The 19,638-nt window shown below is 57.2% G+C and overlaps 3 protein-coding genes across 3 annotated transcripts; 2 read left to right on the forward strand and 1 right to left on the reverse strand.

Moving 5' to 3' along the window:
- Nucleotides 1-2,336: 2,336 nt before the first annotated feature.
- Nucleotides 2,337-7,497, forward strand: BESB_074260 (uncharacterized protein; the record flags this gene model as incomplete). Its single annotated transcript, XM_029365799.1, has 9 exons — nucleotides 2,337-2,753; nucleotides 3,203-3,391; nucleotides 3,859-4,243; nucleotides 4,612-4,717; nucleotides 4,876-4,991; nucleotides 5,394-6,286; nucleotides 6,642-6,725; nucleotides 7,160-7,235; nucleotides 7,397-7,497. The coding sequence occupies 9 exons, from the start codon at nucleotides 2,337-2,339 to the stop codon at nucleotides 7,495-7,497; spliced, it is 2,367 nt and encodes a 788-aa protein (XP_029218283.1).
- A 1,141-nt stretch (nucleotides 7,498-8,638) lies between these two features.
- On the reverse strand, nucleotides 8,639-11,391 carry BESB_074270 (MORN repeat-containing protein; the record flags this gene model as incomplete). The annotated part of the gene is made up of 4 exons (XM_029365800.1): nucleotides 8,639-8,803; nucleotides 9,268-9,668; nucleotides 10,013-10,373; nucleotides 10,993-11,391. 4 exons carry the CDS (start codon nucleotides 11,389-11,391, stop codon nucleotides 8,639-8,641), a joined length of 1,326 nt encoding a protein of 441 aa, XP_029218284.1.
- A 4,147-nt stretch (nucleotides 11,392-15,538) lies between these two features.
- BESB_074280 (YL1 nuclear protein C-terminal domain-containing protein) lies at nucleotides 15,539-18,906 on the forward strand (the record flags this gene model as incomplete). The annotated part of the gene is made up of 3 exons (XM_029365801.1): nucleotides 15,539-17,300; nucleotides 17,866-18,026; nucleotides 18,553-18,906. 3 exons carry the CDS (start codon nucleotides 15,539-15,541, stop codon nucleotides 18,904-18,906), a joined length of 2,277 nt encoding a protein of 758 aa, XP_029218285.1.
- Between the last annotated feature and the right edge of the window lie 732 nt (nucleotides 18,907-19,638).

Consider the following 19,638-nt stretch of genomic DNA (forward strand, 5'->3'; position numbering starts at 1 on the left):
CCCACCTAGATGAAAATAGTCGCGCGATTTAGCAGGCGATAAAGCACCGTCGACCCACGTCTTCGGTGTCCTCCGGATTTCTTGTCTCGTCGTCTGCAACGCTGTGCACACGGACAGTGCCGGCGCACGCTGCAAACGAATATATCTTGCGGGTCGGTATTGAATAAATGCCACACTCGTATCTTTCCCTGCGAGTCTTGCTCTACAAATGTTTATCCGAGCTGGAGAAATCCGCCGCAGCGCTGCCTAGCCCACCGTGGAAGCGTCACTACGGCAGGGATTATTAGGGCGACCACAGGAGCACGCACACTGCGTGTGCGTTCGTATTGAAGCCTACACAAAGAAAGGTGCTATGTCTGTACATGTGAAAATTAACTACACCCCCCTGCATATATACCAGTAGACACGCATACATATATATATATATATATCTGCACGCTCTAACCAGCGGCTCTATAGTGACAGAGGCAGCGAGCGTCTCGCCCCGGGAGCCGTCTGAGCTATGGGCATTCAGGACACGAAACTGGTGCACAAGAATGGCCCGTACTTGCCTATGGTATCCCCAGCTTTCGAGAAGTGAAGAATGAGAAGAGAATCGATTGTGGGATAGCGAGGCTGAAACAAAGTCTCGTCTCCCTGAAATGGCAGCTACTGGGGCTACACGCAGGGTCGTGTCTGTCGAGCTGGAATAGATGTAACTGTCTACTCTCCGCACCCGGAGAGTAGACAGTTAAGGTTACATACATATATGCATATATATGCATGTAACCTTATATATAGAGAAAGATGGATGTGTAGCTAGTGAATTTGTCATTTCTCGTCGAGTCCATTTCCGATTACTTATCGACAGATAGGTACACATTTTGAAGAACAGGGGTTTCGTATGTCGTCATGTGATTGCATTTTCGCGTGCGACCGCGGCCCTGAGAAGGGAAGAAATTTAGTCGTCCGCCCTCGCCTAGACGGAGGAGACAGATATTACGGAACAAATTTTGTGCGTTTTGTCGAATCACGTTTGCGTGCAGTTATGTGTTTCCGACAGTTCTTCTTCGTTAGCCCAGAAAACGAATCTGAAGCCGTTGCCGTCCGCGTCTGCATCAGACAAGACGAATAGCCCCCTGGCGGCGACCGCGTACTCACAGTGTCGCATGCACTCTCCATTGACTCTTGCTTGAATAGACGCCTTTGTCATGAACAGAGGCCGCGATACAGCGCGGATATGGAAGGAATGTGGGGAAATCTTTGCTGGATTGCAACTCCGTCCCTACGATACTTGAGCATGGATATATGCCCTTTGTTCTTTCGTTTCGTGTGCAGAATTGCGTGAGCAAAGCGGAGACAGCGCGGGCACACGCGCGGCAAGAAAAAACTCTATTTTTCTTAGTTATCGAGGCTCGGGAATGAGAGGCTTCCTCACTTTCTCACAACCGCTTGTGCCTTCCGCATGGATGCTCGTTATTCTCTTTCTCAGAGGACGAAAGCCTAACCAAGCTGCAAAACTGGAATGGGAAAAAGAGACATGCACGCGGCCGCGTTCCGCGGAAAAAAGGTCTTGTCGCGGTTCTCCTGGCTCTTTTGCAGTTCGCATCCCGGTTTTCTTTGGCATCTGAGATCCGCCAGAAGTCGCAGCTCTGCCAGATTGCGATTTCCTTTCTGTTTGACCTGACTCTGGATGCCCCGACACTCGAGAGGCCGAAAAAATAGGCGCCAACTTGGTCGCCTTCACTCGCAAAGAAGGCGCGTCTTTGTTTCCTTCCCACGCCATCCCGTTTCTGAGGCATTCTCTTCTTCTCCGCGTTTTGGCGACTTCTTTTCGTGTCTTTTCTCTGATTATCCCCATCTACTGCTCCTGGGGTGGCTGTTTTCATCTCGGCTGTGACTCTCGCCTCTGTCGTCCTCTATCCGCCGCCCAGGCCTCCGCGTTTGCCCACAACACACTCGTGCGTCTCTCGCTGTGGCTTCGCGGTCATTTTCAGGGGCACCTGCCGTCCGTTATGACTGTGCTTTCTCCGTTTTCTTCTCTGGTTGCTCGCCTGCTGTGACTCTTTGTTTCCAAGGTCTCGAAAACGACTCCATCCCCCTGCGCTGCGTGAGCGTCGGCTCACGCGTGCATACATGCTCGCGGATTATGTATGTATGATATTCTGTCGTCTGACTCAGTCACGAGTAAGCGACGACGCCATGCAGATGTAGGCCTTGATGCGTGTCCTTGAATCGTCTCTGTCTTCTAAACTCCCAGTCTACCCATTTTCATCTACCTGTGTACTTGTATGCCTGGCGAGCGTACGTGTGCATAGAGAGGAGTCTGAGAGTCGTCAACTTTTCGAGTTTTGAGGATGACTGGCACTTGGCGTCTCCGTCGCGTGGTGTGCCTCCGGGGCCATGTGGGGTGTGCGTGGGACGCCGCCTGGCGGCCCGACGGGGGTCTCCTGGCGACCTGCGGCTCGGACAAGCGGATTTGTCTGTGGGGCCCAAGTGTCTCCTTCGCCCTAGGGCCGAACGCGCCCGCAGGAGACAGATCGTCGAGACAGCCCGGAGCCTCAGGCGAAGACGGCGAAACAGAAGGCCGCAAACGGTCTGAAGCGACGGCCGAAGGAGGCGCATGCGCGCCCGAAGAAACCAGGCGAGCGCGGGGCGACTCGCCGTTGGAGAATCGAATGAGTGAAGACGCCAGCGATGCTTTTGCAGAGACTACGCGGCAGGACGAACACAAGCGACGGAGAAAGACTAGCTACCCCTCGTGGTATTTGGTGGTAAGAGGAGCGGGGGAGGGGGGGGGGGGGGGGGAAGGGCGGGGGCAGGTCTTGCGCCCATTCTTCTCCAAGTGCGTCTCGAGAGCTCAGTCTCCTGCGATGACGCTCTCAGCGTGTCGCATATCTGGTTCGCGCTCCTTCGCTGTACCCCCTCTGTCGTCGCTTGTGTCTTTCAGCTCGCCTCGCGATGCGCTGTCCCCAAAGGCGCGGTGTGGCCCTCCACGTACGCAGTGCAGTTCCTATACCTACCTATACATATATATGTTTATGCATTTATTTACGTGTTCATTTATTTGAGTGCGACGTGTGCGTCAAGCGGCACAGCGTATGCCCCCGGTTAGGCCTGTCGTGTATCATCTGAGTTTGCAGCGCCGTGTATGCCGACTTTGCCGCGGCGTTTGCTGATCCGTGTGGGATAAGCGTCGGTTTGTTCTTCTTCGGGTCCCCAGGGAGTGCTGGACACCACAGCCACGCACTCGCGGACGCTGCGTAGCGTCGCCTTTTCGCCGGACGGCGTGTGGCTGGCCGCCGCTTCGTTTGACGCGACTGTCTCGGTGTGGGGATCCAACATCGCCGGCGTCTACCGGACGCCCTCGCGCTTCCACCAGGTGCAGGTCCTCGAGGGGCCTGAACACGAGGTAGGCGCGCGGATGGAAGGGGAGGGGTCGAGGGGGGGAGGCCAGGCAGAGAACGGGAAGAATGTTGCAAGAGACGGAAACGGAGGAGGGACGCAGAGAGTTGCGCACGGCTCAACGCGGAGACACAGGAAGAGACGGAACGCAGAAATCCGAAGAATGCGACTCAGTTAAGAGCGCGCAAATACCACTGGCACACGCTTATATATATATATATATAGGGTTTAGGGTTTATATATATATATGGTTGCACCATGCTGAGAGGCAGAGCGAGGCCCGGCCCTTTCGCTCTTCACCCTTGTCGCACTGACTGCCTCTCCGCTCAGCCAGGAACATGTTTTGTTTCAAATCGCGCCCCCATGTGGGGCTTTAGGGGACAAGCCCCAGCCGCCTCGTCCGCGGAAATGGCAACGGGTCTGCACACGTGGACTTTTTATCGTTCTTTATGCTTGCATCTCCGTTTTTTTCAGGTCAAGTGTGTCGCGTGGAGCAGAACGGGGCGGTATCTGGCGACCTGCAGCCGCGACAAGACTGTGTGGATTTTCGAGAACGCGCAAGGCGACTTGGAGCCGATTGCGACCGCCGCGTGTCGCTCCAGGAGACGCGCTCTCACACACCGAGTGCCATCACCCTCGCCCCGAGGAGGAGCGTGTGATACGACAGAGGGCCGCCAGAAAGCAGACGCTGAGGCGCCTGGCGCAGCGGACGCGTGCGAGACAGAGCGCGAGACCGAAGGGAGCGCCGACCTCTTTCTCGAAGAGAGGCAAGACTGGCCTGAGGCGTGCCAGCTCGAAGTCGACGTCGCCGACGATGAATTCTTCTTCGTGGCTGCGGTCCTTAGTGGTCACTCGCAAGGTAAAACCGGTCGAGCGCGAGTCTTTCCGTCTCGCGATCCGCGTGACTCCACTGGAGGCCGCTTTTTAGTTCGTTTCGTCTCAGGCGTGGCCTCCGCATAATGATTGCCAAGGCGTCTTCACTCCCGTATGAGCGGCACGAATGTGGTTGTGCGGGAGGCGTCTATCGTCAGGCAGCGCTGTGGACGAGAATGAGACAGTTCCGATACGTTCGCGTGTTGCCCAATCCCGTCGCTAGGCACACGCCTCGCGAGAGGCCGCGGCAGTCGCGTGGAGAGTTCAGTCAGGCTCTTGGTCAGCGTGCGGCGCCCCGTTGGAAGTCTGTCCCATCAGCATTCAGGAACTGCGCTTTTTCTCTGCGGCATGCAGACGTGAAGGCGGTGCGTTGGCACCCAATTGAAGACATTTGCATCTCGGCGTCGTATGATGACTCGTTCCGCGTCTGGGGGCTGCGCGGCGGAGCGGGGTCTGACTGGTAAGCGAGCTGAAAGAAAATCTGCGTGACGCACAAGGTTCGACGAGCCGCAAAGCCAGCCGAAGACGACTACATACCCGCGAGGGAGACTGCCTCTCAGTTGTTTCGTGGCTAAGTCGCATCGCTGTGGCACTACGCTTTCTTCGTTCTGTCTCCAGGGGACTTCTTCAAGTCGTCAAGGCCCACAGCTCGACGGTGTGGTCGCTCGCCTTTGACCGGCTAGGCGGGCGTTTGGCGACCTGCTCGGATGACCGCAGTCTAAAAATTTGGACCTGTAAGTTCTCCTCCGTGACACTCGTGGTGCAGCTCCGGTGCTTCGGGTTGCTTGCTGCTTCATTCCGCGCACGATTTACTCTCCATCGGGTGGACGGCGCTGCGTCGTGCTGAGTCGCGTCTCTTCGCGTTGCCTGACTCGTCCTGGCGGGCGTCTCACTCGTGCGCCTTCGTGGCGTCTTGGGTGCAACGGACTCGTTCGCGTGATTAACTCCTTCTCTTCCAGTTGCATGCGGAGAGCAGGTTTCTCAGATCGGTCGATTTTGTTCCTTTTCGGCAGCGTCGTGTAGCGCCTTCTAGGCGCTGTCCGGCGTGGCGGCGTTTCTTCGCGGGTGTCACTCTGGGAGCGCTGGTGCGTTTTCTTTGCTCTGTCTTTTGGATGTGTCGCTCACGCATTCCTCAGTGCAGTCTTTTTCTGTGTGCGCACCGGCATGCGCCTGGAGAGATATGGCATTCATCGTGAGTCTCCGCCGCGCGTTGCTGTCCGCTTGTTTCGTTAGGTCTTTCCCCGAGCTGGGACCAGATACCGACAGCAGCTCTGCTGCATCGTCCTCCGCTCGTTCGTCGCCGCCCGCCTCGCCGATTTCAGCGTTTTCTTCTGCGGTCGCTCTTCCTGCGCAACAGAGTTCGCGGCTGCCCCCTGCCGCGGGCGCGGGCGAGTCGCCAGAGCCTGCGGCTGAGGCTGCAGGTCTCTCGCCAAGCGCCGATGCCTCGAGCGGTTCCACAGATGAACTTCCGGGGCAGAGAACTCCAGCAGCCGCAGCACCTCCTGGGCAATCCAGCGCGCCGCCAACTGCGCTCGCGTCTCGCGTGCTCCCTCCCTGGTTCGTGACGGGGCTCTTTCGGGGCGCGGCGCTGGGGCCTGCAGGCCCGTGGGCCCCGGAGGGCGCCCAGGGGGAGGCGCCTGGGGGAGGTGGAAACGGAGACGCCGGAGACGCCAACGAACAGAGAGAGGACGAAGGCGAAGGCAGGGACGCTGCCGCGAACAGACGGCGTCGAGGCCACAGCGAAAATGCCGACGACGGGGGGGCCGAGCCGGCGGGCGGGAGCGCCGGAGCGTCGGCAGAGGAGGCGGATGGAGGAAAACGGGGGATCGACGGCGGAGTCGCGACGAAACGTGCAGAGAGCGCGAGCAGGCGCAGGAGCGCGAGAGACGCGGAGGAAAGACGCGACAGAGACGAAATTAGCCGACAACAGCCCGGCGGATGGAGACCGCAAGCTGCGCTCCTCTCTGGGTTCCATCCCCGGCCGGTCTACTTTGTCGACTGGCATCCGACGCTAGATGTGATCGTCACTGTAAGCGGCTCGCGTTTTCGGCCTGTCTGCCTCTCGTTTTGCGCTTCCGACGGCACTTTGTCGACTCTCAGTACCTTTCTCTCTGTTTCTGGGTGCTGGAACACACACATATATGTATGCAGAGGTCTGCGAGTGTATACAACGCTTGCTGGGATGTCTCTGACAGTCCCTATAGCTTTTCTACTCTGGACTTCGACGGCGGCTCCCTTTCACAGGAAACACCCCGGTTATGTGCGCGCACTCCCTCGTGTCATGCGTATCTGCGTTTCTTTCCGCACATGTCGGTTTCGGTCATTCCATCTCGGATTTGTCCTCCAACGCGCTTTCTGGTGTCTGCACCAATTGCTTGTTTCAGGCTAGTGGAGACAGCGCCTTACGGTTTTTCTCTGCCGAAAATGCGGAAGTTGAAGACAGCTCCTGGGGCCTTTTGCTTTCCAAGGTAGGGCCTGCCAAGGATCCGGAGGCTGTCCGCATCTGTTTGCTCTCATACACATGTATATATATATATATATATATGTATATATATGCTTTGTCTTCTCAGTAGATGACAGCCGCCGGATCGCATGCATATGTATATATATATATATGTATATGTATTTGTGTGTATGTATTGCTCGGAGTGCAAATGTATAGATTACACACGCCTAGCTATGTGGAGTCGCAGGTGCGCGTTTATCTCTGGATTCTGTTTGTACCGAGTGGTATTACCGCAGTGATGCAGAGGAGGAATCTCTCGCGCGTGAACGTGTTTATGCTGCGTGTTGGAGTGGAAACGTCTCTCGAAAAACAGTAGTTCAGTTTTTTGTGTGATAGAGACTCGCTGAGCCTCACGCATCCTCTTTCCGCCTTCCGTTTCCTTCCCTGGCGCCTCAGCCCGACGCACACTACAGCGACATCAACTGTGCAGTATGGAATCCTGCAACGCCGTCGTCTAGCCGTCGCTCACAAGGTAACTCCCTGTTCATTGAGCCCCCCGTTGTCGCTCAGATCGGCGGCCGCCCGAGTAGGAGCTCCGCGGCTGGGATAGAGGCTCGGATCGACTTGGTTCGATTTGTTTGCTCTGTTTAGACTAAACCGTAAACCCTTGTCTTGCCTGCTGTCCTCTTGCAGTTCTTCTGGGGACGCCAGAGTCCGAGGTGACCGCGGCCCTGCTGGCGTCAGTCGATGACGACGGAAAAGTGGCAATCTGGGCTCTGGAGGCTTGCGCGTAGAATTCAGCGCGCGAGTTTTTCAATCCCGTGGAGAATTCAGCCGCGCCAGTCCAGCGTCTCTATAAAGCTTGGTCTATCTCTCACAGACAGACTGCCTGCGGCGCATGGCGGTCCACGGTTTTTTTTCGAGTGTGTTTCTGTCTGCGTGTGGGTCTTTAACAAAGGCTCGCCTTCAGCGGCACACCGACAGCAGGAGCTAGGGTTGGATTGTTTTTGGGCTTCGGCTGCATTGAGCCTCTCCAGGGTTTTGTAAACAAAACTGTACTGTGGCGCGCCAGAGACACCATCGCGCTAGACGCGGTCACCCACCGAAGGGCGCGGGGAGCAAGGTTGCCGCGCGCGACTGTCGACGCTTGCGACGGGAGCGACCGCATGCAGTGAACTGACTGCAACTCTTGCAGCGGTGAACACATTCATACGCATATATATGAATTGTTGACAAAATACTGGCCAGCCGAAGAGCTGCGCGGGCCAATGGCCCCCTTTAGTGACCCCAAAAAAGCTTTTTAATGCAAAAACAGTGCTGTGAAGGGGATACGTGGCCGCGAGCAGACTGCAGGTTTCTCTGCTGTAGAATGATAAAAGCTTGTTTACTCGCACCTTTTCTTGTGGCAGAAGGTAAATACAAGCTGATGTCTTCATAGTGGGAGAGCGAGTGAGCGCCATCCACCCCCGAGGGGTACGTAGAGACAAGCGTGACAAGAGTTGGTGTTTGAAGCAGCGCCTCGAGAGCCAGTGAATGTGCGTTGGCAGCCAGATCCGCGATGCAAGTCTGGAGAAATCGGAAAGTCTAACGGAAGATCGGGGACCTTCTGTACACAAAAAAAGGTGTTGACAACCCCGCACGAAAACTACATGGACCTGTATGCAGAGGCTACGCATATGGAAAGAGGAAGAAAACAGAGGACGGAGGTCAATGCAGAAATGCATATCGGTGTGCTCATGCGTGAGCGCACCAATATGTGGAGCTGCATCAGGCCTTCTGACACGCATCCACGTAAAACGTACGCACACAGCAGTGAAAGGAAGTGGACAGAACCACTATTCATCATCGAAAAAAGTGGCGTCCCTACAAAAAATTCTCCAACGATGCGGCTCTTATTGGCTCGTTGTAGCCGCCCCTGCCTCAGCCTACGGTTCCTCAGCTTTTTGCTTCGTCGTCGTCTTCAGCCTTTTCGGCGTCTTCGGCCGCATCACCTTCCTTTCCAGTTTGATTGGGCGGCGGAGACGGCGCGTGAAAAGTTCGCACGCCCGATCTCGCGTGCAAAACTCCGCCCTCGATCTGCATACGCTGCTTCTTCTTCCCCTAAAGATACACACAAGAGGAGAAAAGACGCCGGCTGAAGCTCCTGCGATCCGCCCACCAAAGTCTCAAGAGGCCTACGTCCACGACCACGGGGTGAAACGGTCTATCATCAAGAAGGCGAGGCGGATGGACAGAGCACGCAGATGATGGAAACAAAAATATAGACAGCGCGACGCGCACAAGCATCTTCAGCCGATGCTTCTCACCTCTACGTTCATACATATTCATGCAAAGACAATTATATATGTATATATGTATACAGGTGATTGTCTCCCTCTGTTTGAGTAGTACGCTGGTATGTTTTCGGAATGCCGACGGCCCGCAGGATCGGAGGGCGGCATGTGAAGACAAATATGACTCGTGTGTACGCGCAGCAGGCTTTGAGCGCGTCCGCGACGACTCCCAGCCAGGGCGCGCCACGTGAGGCGAGAAGATGCGTGGCATTGTTCGAGAAGCGTCCATACCTCGTAGAGCTGGTGGTATTGGCGGGGGTTGGAGAACGCGCTCGTTTGGTACTCTGCTTCCTTTTCGTCCGCCTCGTCGTCCACGACGAGCTCCACGTTCTGGTGTCCCTCGACCCACTGCACATTTTTGCCGTTCTTCCAGATGCCTTTGCGCTTTTTCCCGCTGGGGGAGATCTCGACCACGTCGCCCTCCATTTTGTTCTTCTCAAAGATCGCCACGTAGATCCGCCCGTCGCGCATGTAGAGCTTCCCGGGGCCCTCTTTCAGCCCCACAAAGTAGGAACCCTCGTACTTTGAAAACTGACCCTTGGGCCACGTGTAGAGCCCCTTGCCATGCATGTAGCCGTTGTGCCACTCGCCCTCGTACATGCGGCCGTTCGCCCAGCGGTAGACTCCCTTGCCTACGCATCGCACGAAGGGCAGCACGCAGCGGCGGCTCCACGCCTGATGCGCCTCCATCAGCGCGCGCCGTCCACGCAACAGACTTGCGCCAGAGTCCTCCGAGAGGACCCCCATCGGCGGACAAACACGCATCTGGCGCGGCTCCTGCCCCAGACCCGACCCCCCAAACAGACTCGACACAGACACTGTGGAGCCGGCTGCGACAGAGAGAGACACACACACCGAGTGGGTCGGGCGCCAGACGTCCTGCACATGCGTGCAGACTGAGCGGCGATCGGCGAGCCAGGACAGGCAGAAACGTGAAGGCGGGAGAGGAGACAAGCGCGTGAAGCGGAAGGGTTACCTTCGAAGACGTCGTTTGCGAAGGTGCCCTCATAATTTGATCCATCGGGGAAAGTGATCTTGCCCCTGCCCTGCTTGTCTCCATTCACAAACTCGCCCTCGAAAACTGTGCCGTCTCCCCAGGTCTCCTTTCCCTCGCCGTTCTTGACGTCGTCCTTCCACTGCCCCTCGTAAACTGAGCCGTCGGCATGGGTGAACTTCCCCGCGCCGTTGATGCGATTTTTCCTCCACTGGCCTTCAAACGTGTTGCCCTTCCCGTCTGTCCACACGCCCTCGCCGTCGCACTCGTTCAGTTTGAACGACCCTTCGTAAGTCTCCCCCTCAGGCCAAACGAGCTTGCCGTGGCCGTCGCGTTGCATATCCTGCAGACCCAGCCGCGAAGGCACACACACGCCGCAGCAGCAGTCACAAGGGTCCGGTATCATTCTCTCGGATTTGCAGACAACTGAATGCATGCATCTATGATACATGCATCTATATGCGCAGTGTGGGCGAGTGCGCAACCAATGTGGATCTGAGCGCTTCCGAAGAAGGCTGTTCGCCGGCCTCCTTCCAGGGCTTCGCCCCTTCTTCAGTCTCTCATGGACATCAGTACCTAACTCCTCCGTCTCTGTCTGCCTATCCCTCCTATCCAGCAGGGTCTCGTGGGGCGAGTTTCCGAGGAAAAACGCGTCTGTGGCGCAGCAGGCCCAGATCTCGGCGGTCCTGCCCATGGCTTGGCTGCCACCACTCGCTCGCTCGTTCCCGTTATTCGATCGGCGTTTCCTCCACGTCCCTAGCTCGATCTCGCCCTCAGTGTGCCCTGCACGGAAGGTCTGTCTGTGCTCGCCCTTCTTCCTGCGTCGCCAGCTTGTGGCCCCCCCCCCTCGCCCCCACCCATTTCGAGAGTTGGCGGTTCTCCGAGGCTCTCAGCGCCCGGTGAAAGCCCCTTCTTCCGCCAGTACGCGCCGCGCAGGTGTCGCCTTCTCGCCAGGCCCTTACCTTCCACTGGCCCACGTAGACGGCGCCGCTCTTGAGAGTCACTGCAGGGCGGACGAGTCTGCCGTCTTCGGTCGGTTCGCCAGGCACTTCGGCGAGGTTCGTCGGGGGGCCTCCCGCCATCGAATGCCCCGACCGTCCCCCAGGCGGCGGGATGTAGCTGGTGCCGACTGTGTCAGGCCCAGCAGACTCATCCGGTGTCACTCCAGCGTCTTCGCCCGCTCGAGTCGGAACCGCGGAGTTTCCCTTTTTCAAAGGCCCTGCGCCGCTGGGCGACACTGCGACGCCCTGAGCGACTTGGCCGCCGCCGCACTCCTCCTTGCCCCCCGAACTGTGCTCTCCAGGCGTCGCAGCCGCCGCCGCGCCCGTCGCCTCCTTCGCGGTCGACTGTGTACAGCCCATTTTAAACGGATTCAAGAGACGAGTCAGCGAGCGAGAACTGGCGAAGACGATACCGAAATAAAACCCTCCAGCAAGAACAGCGAGTTGAGGGAAGACAGGGATCCTGGACGCTCACTGGGCTTGAAGAAGAGGAGCGGCAGACTCTCGACAAAGAGGGTACAAGTGAGTTGACACCCAATTTCGCAAGGCGAGAGGCGCAGCAAGATAAGACGGTGTGGCTATGTTTAACAGTAGACAAAAGGGCGGCCGCGACAGAGAGAGTCGGTATCCCTACGAGCAAAACTCAAGCAGGGCCTAGACTAGGGCGGGAAACTGAAAATGTTTTTCATGTTCGCTACAGCGCGGACATGGGATCGGGTCGAGTCAACCACGAAACGCGAGACGCTCGCAGACAGACCTACAACGAAAACCAACGCTGCAAGGTTATGTGGCTTTGAGAAAAGAACAAAGGCTGTCTTTTGGCGGGGCAGCTTCCGATTTTGTGGGAGCTATGGTGACAGAAGAGTTCAACAGAATAGAAGTCGATGTGGCGACAGGATTCAGTGGGAAACAGCGGGCAGGTGTCCGTACAGCTGGCCGAAACAAGTGGGACGGAGTCAGAGTGTGAAGACGCCAGCGAATAGGCCTCGTTACATCTTTGGATATGTTGTTGTGAAACGCGATCCTGGCGGGAGGATTGCAGGAAGGGGTAAATGTCAAACACACTTTCGGGCGAGAGCGAGGGCAAGGGCGCTCGCGGTGGGCATGCAGGATCTAGCGGAGGGCGCGCCGGTGACAAGCGGTCAAGCATGCGAATTCTTTTTTCTTCTACAACAGTGGACTCGGCGAGACTGAGGTGAGCAGCGCATATCGTGTGAAAGAGAAGAAAACGGCGTTCCCAAGGTAGATCATGCAGGGGCTACCTTCGGAGAGTGCGGACACGTTTGCCCCGACCCCATCACGGCCTCTATACGGCCCCCCCGCTCGCATCGCTTGCTGACAGCGTAAATAGCCCCTGTTCCAAGTAGCTTCGCAGGGGCAGTCCAGAGGGGCAGTTTCTGAAGTGAGCATGCAGCTTTCGCTACGTGAAATCTTCCTTCCGCGCCCAGGAGCGAGTCCACGCAGTTCCGCGGCAGCTGCAAATCTCACGGGGGCGTCCCTGGACACGTGGATTAGCTGCGTTTTCCCCCTACGTGGCTAAAAACAGCCCGCGGACTCACTTGTACAGGGGGCCTTTACCCGTGTCCGTGTCAGGTGATCTAGACTGTGGAACGAATAAAACCCTGCAGAGGTTGTCAGGTCACATTTAGCGAGCGACAGCTTCACGAGGTCCGCTCTCCAGCGATAGCTTTCAGGTTGTGTTGGGTGCAAGCACCAGTTTTTCCACAGCTCTAAAACAGTCGCAGGAACTGTGACGTGGCACGAAAGAAAGCTAAACACCGCTCCCCCGCTCCGTGAGAGTCCGTCGCTGACCGTGAGAAAGGGCTGCGAATTGATGCACCAGGATGTGGGAGACGTCACAACGCCCAGCAAACTGCGCATGGTCTGCAGAGATGTGTATTCAGCAAATGAAAGAGTTCAGTCAACGCTCTCTGGCGACTTGTCCTCGATAGGTGACCCGTCTTCGATGACGGGCAGACAACTGTGCGGGCATGGAAGCGGCTGACGAGGAACTCTCAATCGATTTCGAGAGTGCGACGACACTCACAAAAAATGCCGTTGCTTTCCGTGTCGTCCGCCGAGGCTGATCCAGACCACACGTATGTACTGGTATTGGCCGCCGACTCTGACGCTGACAACGTGTGAGCGGTTCTGGGGCAAAATGCCTTAAGCTAGATGCTCCGGTAGACGGGACGACTCCCGTGTAGTTGTGGCCGAATGTACGAATGGGAACCAGCTGAGAAGCCGTCGCAGACGTCGGAGTTACAACTGCAGCTCTCGCATTTATTTAAGGGAAAACGCACGCTGGGGCACGATCCCAGCTTTCGCGCTTTAAGACGGTCTAATATTTGGCTCGTACCCATGCGAGGAAACACGACACCGTGAGACAATAAGAGGAGTGGACAGGTAAAATCACATTACACCCAGCAGGCGAAGGATCCTCCGCACGCCGCCTGACAACGATTTTCAAAAGTTGCTTTCATAGCCTTCACGCTAAGCACATTTTGTGTACGGGAATCACGCGATGACTTCAAAAACCAGCATCCGTACTCTCGTTACGATGCCGCTGATGGTAATGCCTCTGAGGACTAGCTGACTCGCCGCAGTCCATATGCGCGGGAACGATTTCATATATCAAACCTGAAATGTTGGAAAACTCAACCGCTGCCCTCTCGGGCCTTCCTGTGCCTCGTCCCGTATTTGTACAGCGCTCTGAACGCTGTTGCGCTGACTTAACTGCGGCGGCTCGGATGTCCTTTGCCAGAGTCCAGCGAGGCATACTCCACACTTGCAGTGTGTAGAGTCCGTTTTACCTCAGTGCCCACGTCATTGCCATCTCTGTCAGAAAAATGACCATCACGCACTAAACCGCACGTTCCACCGATGCGAGTAAGCTTCCAGAGCTCCTCCGCTTCCCGCGGAGCGACCCAGCTCTGGCCGCAGACGTGCGAGCGCTTCCTTCTATCTACAGCATGTTGTCTGCAACATCTACGCTGCTTGTGACCATGAGGACTCAGCTTTCCCCGGAAGAGTATGGCATGATGGCGCTAGGGAAGAAACAGGGGAATATATGCGTTCTGAGCACACGAATGCGGCCGAGGCGAATGGACTCGCGAGTCAACCAGTTGAGCCGCTGCGCATGCAGGAGCTAGACACACACGTCGACATGGAGGCCTCAACCGTGACCTTGTACCGAGGATTTTTTTTTGGTCGCGAGAGCTCTAGGTCCACACGCCACATTCCTCTGAGCTTCCTGATCTTTCGCTTATCCTGGTCAAGCTGTTTCATCGGGAAAAAGGAAGGCACGCAGCAAACAAACTTTTTCTTGCTTCCGGGCACATGCCGCTGGAAGTCTTTCCTCAGCTTCTGGCTTTCGCCACTCAACGGGATACCCGATTCCACTTCCTGGTGTATTTTTCTAAGAGTGTTTGGGCAAATACACAACCACAGATGATTCTTCTGCGAAGGTAGAGGCACGAAACGGATGAATCATGCGCATGTCGTCGTCGGTCGCAGCTGTCATGCATGCGCCACTGACCAAGGCTTCCAGAAAAGTAGATGTCCACGATATTGTCTTCCCTTAAACAAAATTCTGAGAGACTCTTTCTCTCTTGTGGCAACTCATCCTCGATACGGGATCGTCTGGCTTGTCCGGCTCCGCTGCATGCCCTCCTCGCTCCTCTCTATCGGCGTCAACGGCATCCCGTAATCTCAGTGAGAAAGCGGCATTTTCCTCATCGCCAGAGTCTACGCGTTCTTCATGTAAAGCCTCCCCTGCCCTCCAACCTGTCTGCATCCTCCAACGTTTTCTACTTCTTGTGGGCCTCCCTGAGTCCTCTCCGTTATCGCATGCGTTAACTGCATCTAGAAGCTGAGGCGCGCAGACTTCTCCGTCAAGCAGAAGCTTCTCCAGCATCTTTCTCTGCCCTCCCCGCCCAGAGTTTTGTTTCGACTTTACGTTGAGACTGGAGAAACGGGGCTAGTTAGCTTTCTTGCGAACTGGCCTGGCCATGGGCTGCACTCCCGCGGGCATTCGTTTTCTCGTGTTTTCGCGCCTCATCGCGTTATCTTCCCTCGTCTCTATTTTTATTCTTTTTATGCCTTGCTTAGGAACCACATAAACGTGTGGGTCACCTACTGGCGAGGGCGTTGTTTTCCTACGTGTGTGTTTGCTGCCTTTTCCGCATGTACGTGATCAGTCCCGCGCGACTACACATCGTGCTGTCTTGACCTCGCTTCAAGCATCCGCTGTCTTCTTTCGCGTCAGCGGTGTGCCCGAAGTCTTTGTTTTCAACGAGTCCTTCTCTCTGCAGCCACAGGGCGAGGCGAGCCTCACGAGGCGTGCAAGAAGACCCTTTTTATCGACAGTTTGAGGTGTTCCATTGTCGTGGCTGTGGCTGTGTTTGCCTTCGCCATCTGGGCGACCCCCGCTGCCCTCGCGGCCTCGTTCTTCGTCGCGTCGTGGCAGAAGTCTGCGTCCAGCCGTTCGAGTCCTCGCTTGAGAAGCATGACCGGCGCGCGCCGGCGGCGCTCGTCTCGCGCGGAGGAGGGCGAGGCGATGGAGGCAGACGATGCGGAGGCGCCGGAAGAAGCAGCCTCTGAAGGCGGGGCGGGCGACGATGACGGCGGGGAAGAGGAGGAGAATGAGGAAGAAGACAGCGAGGGAGAGGACGACGAGGAGACGTCCTCCGAGGAAGAAGAAGTGGGGATTGCGCTCCAGCTCCCGGCGCGCAGCACACGAGGCTGCTCGTACCAGCGGCTGGTAGGTGATGCGCTGCGGAACGATCAGGAGTTTTGGAATCACTCGACGTGGGAAGAGGAAGATGACGACGACTACAACTGCAGCGAGGGCGAAGAGGCGTACAAGGACATCATCGACTCCGACTTTGACGCGCCCGAGGAGGAGGGCAGCAGCGACGAAGAAGGAGAAACGGGCAAGAAGAAGCGCGACGACGGCGAGAAGAGGGCGCGCCGGGGGGAGGCTGGTGACATCGTGGAGGACGACGACGAACGCGCGAGGAAACGGCAGAAGCGCAACGCGTTCCAGGATTTGTGGAAGAAGAAGCAGCAACAGCAGAAGCGCCAGGAAGAGGCGAAAAAACGGAAGAAAGACGCCGGCAGGGTGGGGCGAGACAAGCAGAGACGCGGGAGAGAGCGCGCTTCACCTGGAAGAAGAGGCCGAAGAGGAGGTGACGATGAGCCCTCAGAAGGTGAGTTTCCCCAAGAAAGCAGCGGAGGCGAGAAAGGCGAGAGAGGTCAGGCCGAAGGCCGGAAGAGAGGAGAAGAAGCGGCGAAAGAGAAGAGGCGGCGGAAGGAGGGAGAAGGAGAGGCAGAAGACGGCGGGTCTGAGACGTCGCGGCGCCGCACACGCGACAGCACTCGCCAGCACACACAGTGCGTGGCGCGTCGCCTGGAAGAAGAAGAAATGCATCGAAGGAAGAAGGAGAGAAAGAAGAGGGCCTCAGCCAAGGGCGCGGGTGGCGAGAAGGAGAAACAAGGCGGGTGTTCTGCCTTCCGCGAGCCGACTTTGGAAGAGCACCTCGCGGAGGCGAAAATCACCGAAGCCCGCAACGTGGCGAGCCTCATGGTGATCGAAGAGAAGGAAGAGGCGCGCAAACTGAGGTACGTAGATGTAAAGAAGAACATCTACAAGGGGGACTTTGATTCATACATCTCCTGGGCCTCGTGGCTGGTCGTCGGCGACCTGCCGCCGTCTGAGGAAGAAGAGCACCACGCACCTGCGGGCGCCACGGCGGCGGAAGAAGCGAACCGGTCGCCGCCCTCTCCAGGCGCCTGTTCGCCTGGCGAGCAGACACTTGCTGGGGCAGAGGACGCGCCTGACAAAGCTGCGCCGTCGCCGAAGGCGGGAGAAGCTCCGCATGTGAGACGGGAAGCAGGGGAGTCGCCTGAGGGCGGATCCCAATCCGCCAGCGAGGCGCACAGACACACAGAGAAAAGGACGGAGAACGGCCGAGGCGACTGGGGGCCCGCGGCGGGCTCGGGGGTCTCCGAGGCAGGCCCCGCTTCTGAAGCCCTGCAGAAGAGCGCGCGACCGCGAGAGGAGACAGCAGACTCGGGGTCGTCCGGTAGGAAGACGGAAGGAGAATCAGAGGGAGGCAGGCGTGAGCACGGGCGAACAGAAGCCGCAGAAGGGGAGAAGGAGGGAAAAGATGATGACGCAGAGGCAAACTTCGACGACTACGCCATGGAAATGCGCATGTTCACGGATGGAAAGTTTCCCGATATTTACCACCAGCAGCCGCTTCCAGGTAGGAGCAAAAGAGTCACTATGGGTGACCGAGAAGGAGCTGTGCTCTAGTCTATGAAAAACGATTTCTTGATCCAAGATATATTTCTGTTTTCGCTTCTGCGCCGGCGGTGGTAACAGCTCGGCGCCTCATGCCTGTGTATGGGAAGGTCTTCAGGGCTGCTGAAGCGCTCTATCACGCGTGAGTGACTTTCTTTTCAGGCCCCCCTCCACACGTTTGCACTGTGGTGCATCAAGGAGGCGCTTCTCCGATCTCTCGTCTAGCTGACTGGGTGGATTCTGGATTGTTCAGCGCATGTCAGCCGACCGTGTGTGCATCTGGGCGGACAGGCCGGCGTCCGTCTGTCCCTGCGTGGAGGCGGCGTTCTGTTTGTCAATTTTTCGTGCGTTCACTTTTGGTGTCCTCTCTTTGTCTGCTATCTCCTTTCAAACCACGCGCGGTGTCGTCATCTTTAGAGACCTGTGCATCGTCTTCATAAGCCTCGACTTGCGAATCTTTCCGCACGAACTTTATGGCTCGGTTCCCGAGGCACCTCACGCTTTCCTCCGTGTGTGTGTTTAATCAGAGCGACAAGTTCACATATGCCCCGTTTCGGGCTTGGAGGCGAAATACCTCGACCCTCTCACAGGCGTGCGTTACGCGACAACGCATGCGTTCAAATGCGTCCGCGAGGCCTATCATCGCCTGCGTGAGCAGCAGCTCTTCCAAGCCCTTGCGCAAGCAAAGGTGAGTGACCTGCGTGGTTAGAGGCGGCGTCTGCGTTTGAGAAGGCGCAGTTACCTTGTGGTGCAGGCCCGGACGTCTCCCGCGATGCACGCGAGAGCTCCTCCATGTGGCTTTACGGTAGTGTGTGGGCTATCTGTCTGGCGTGCGACGCTGGATGGGGTAGGAACGTGTGCGTCTGCGTTTGTGCAAATGTGTCGAGGACTCAACTTGCATATCTCGGCTCAGACACCGAAGCTGGTATCTTGGCTTTTCACCTCTTCGCGAGTCTCACCTTGCGTGTTAGTCTGTCCCGTGTATGTCCTCTCTTTCTTGTGGATTTCTGGGCCTCCTGCCTGCTCCGTCTGAGAGCGCGCCGGCATCTCTCGACCTTTTTGGCGGGTGCCCGCCCTCGCCGTGCATGCGTTTTTATGCGTCGCCGCGCGGGTCTCTTCTCGCGTCGTCTGTGTGTGATTGGCGCGGCCGCCTCTCGCGGGTCACTGAGTGTGTGTGTGTGTGCCGATGTCGCGTGTGTGAGCGTCACGTGCAGCAAATGCTGGACGTGAAGGCAGAAGAGCTGGGCGGCGGCGACGCGGCAGGGGCATGTGCAGTGACCGCGCGCGCCTCCACGTCGGTCGCGGCGAAGCCCGAGGTTCCAGCCCCGCGAGCTGTCTCTGCGCAACACGCGCATCGCACGTCAGCGGGCGGCGGCGCCTCCGCGCACAGCCGCAGAGCGAACAGCTTCGCAGGGGTCACCGCGGGCGACGTGTGGGTGCCTGAGCCGGCTGAGAGCAAGAGGGGGGGACGGAGCCGACGAGGTGCCAAGTCGACGGCCCGCGGCGGCCGCGGCAGGAAAGCGAAAGCCGAAAAACCGGAGACGCATGCGTTCCTGGTGGCTCTTTAAAGACAGAGAAAGTCTATGCAGAGAACGCCTCTCTGCATCTGTTCAATATGTGGACGTAGGGCACTGTAGTGTGCCTCGTCCCAGCGTCTCCGTGACGAACTGTCTTCCTTGCAAAAGACGGCGTCATTTTTCGCAGAAAGTCTTCTCTGGTTTTGGTGAGACTCTTGAGGGACGAAACCCAACTCGCGTAGATCTCTGCCTGCCTCTCCCTTCTTCATGAGCCACAGACTGCGAAGGTCTTTTGCTCGTGGCGGCACCTCTCTATTGATCTTCGAATCTGAGAGACTGTAGATATACATCTACAGTTTGTCATTTCCAGCCAGCCATCTTCGCCCGACCGGAGTGTCGTGGCTCAGTCGCTCACAACTCGCTTTTCCCCATTCGCAACAAGAAGATCGACTGGCGTGCGAAGATAGGACGCCTTCGGCTGGCGTCTTGGCGAACGTTATTTACCTCTAACAAGAGAATACCACGAGCGCCATGATAATTCACACGAGGAAGCGAATTCCTACACAGGCGTTGACACGCACCGACGCGTTCACACTCTGACTGGCAGGGCGAACTCGCCGACTTCTGCAGGTGGAGGGGAGAGATTCTTACATACTTTTTTTTTGCGGAATGCAGTCAGTTAGGGCACTCCTCAGGGCGACCACGCGGAGTTACGTGTTTGCAAGGACAAGCCCCGCGAGATTCTCTATTGTAAGGCACAGGCATAGCCTGTTGAGCTCCTGG

Source organism: Besnoitia besnoiti (genome assembly GCF_002563875.1).
Source record: "Besnoitia besnoiti strain Bb-Ger1 chromosome Unknown contig00007, whole genome shotgun sequence".
Classification (NCBI taxonomy): Eukaryota; Apicomplexa; class Conoidasida; order Eucoccidiorida; family Sarcocystidae; genus Besnoitia; species Besnoitia besnoiti.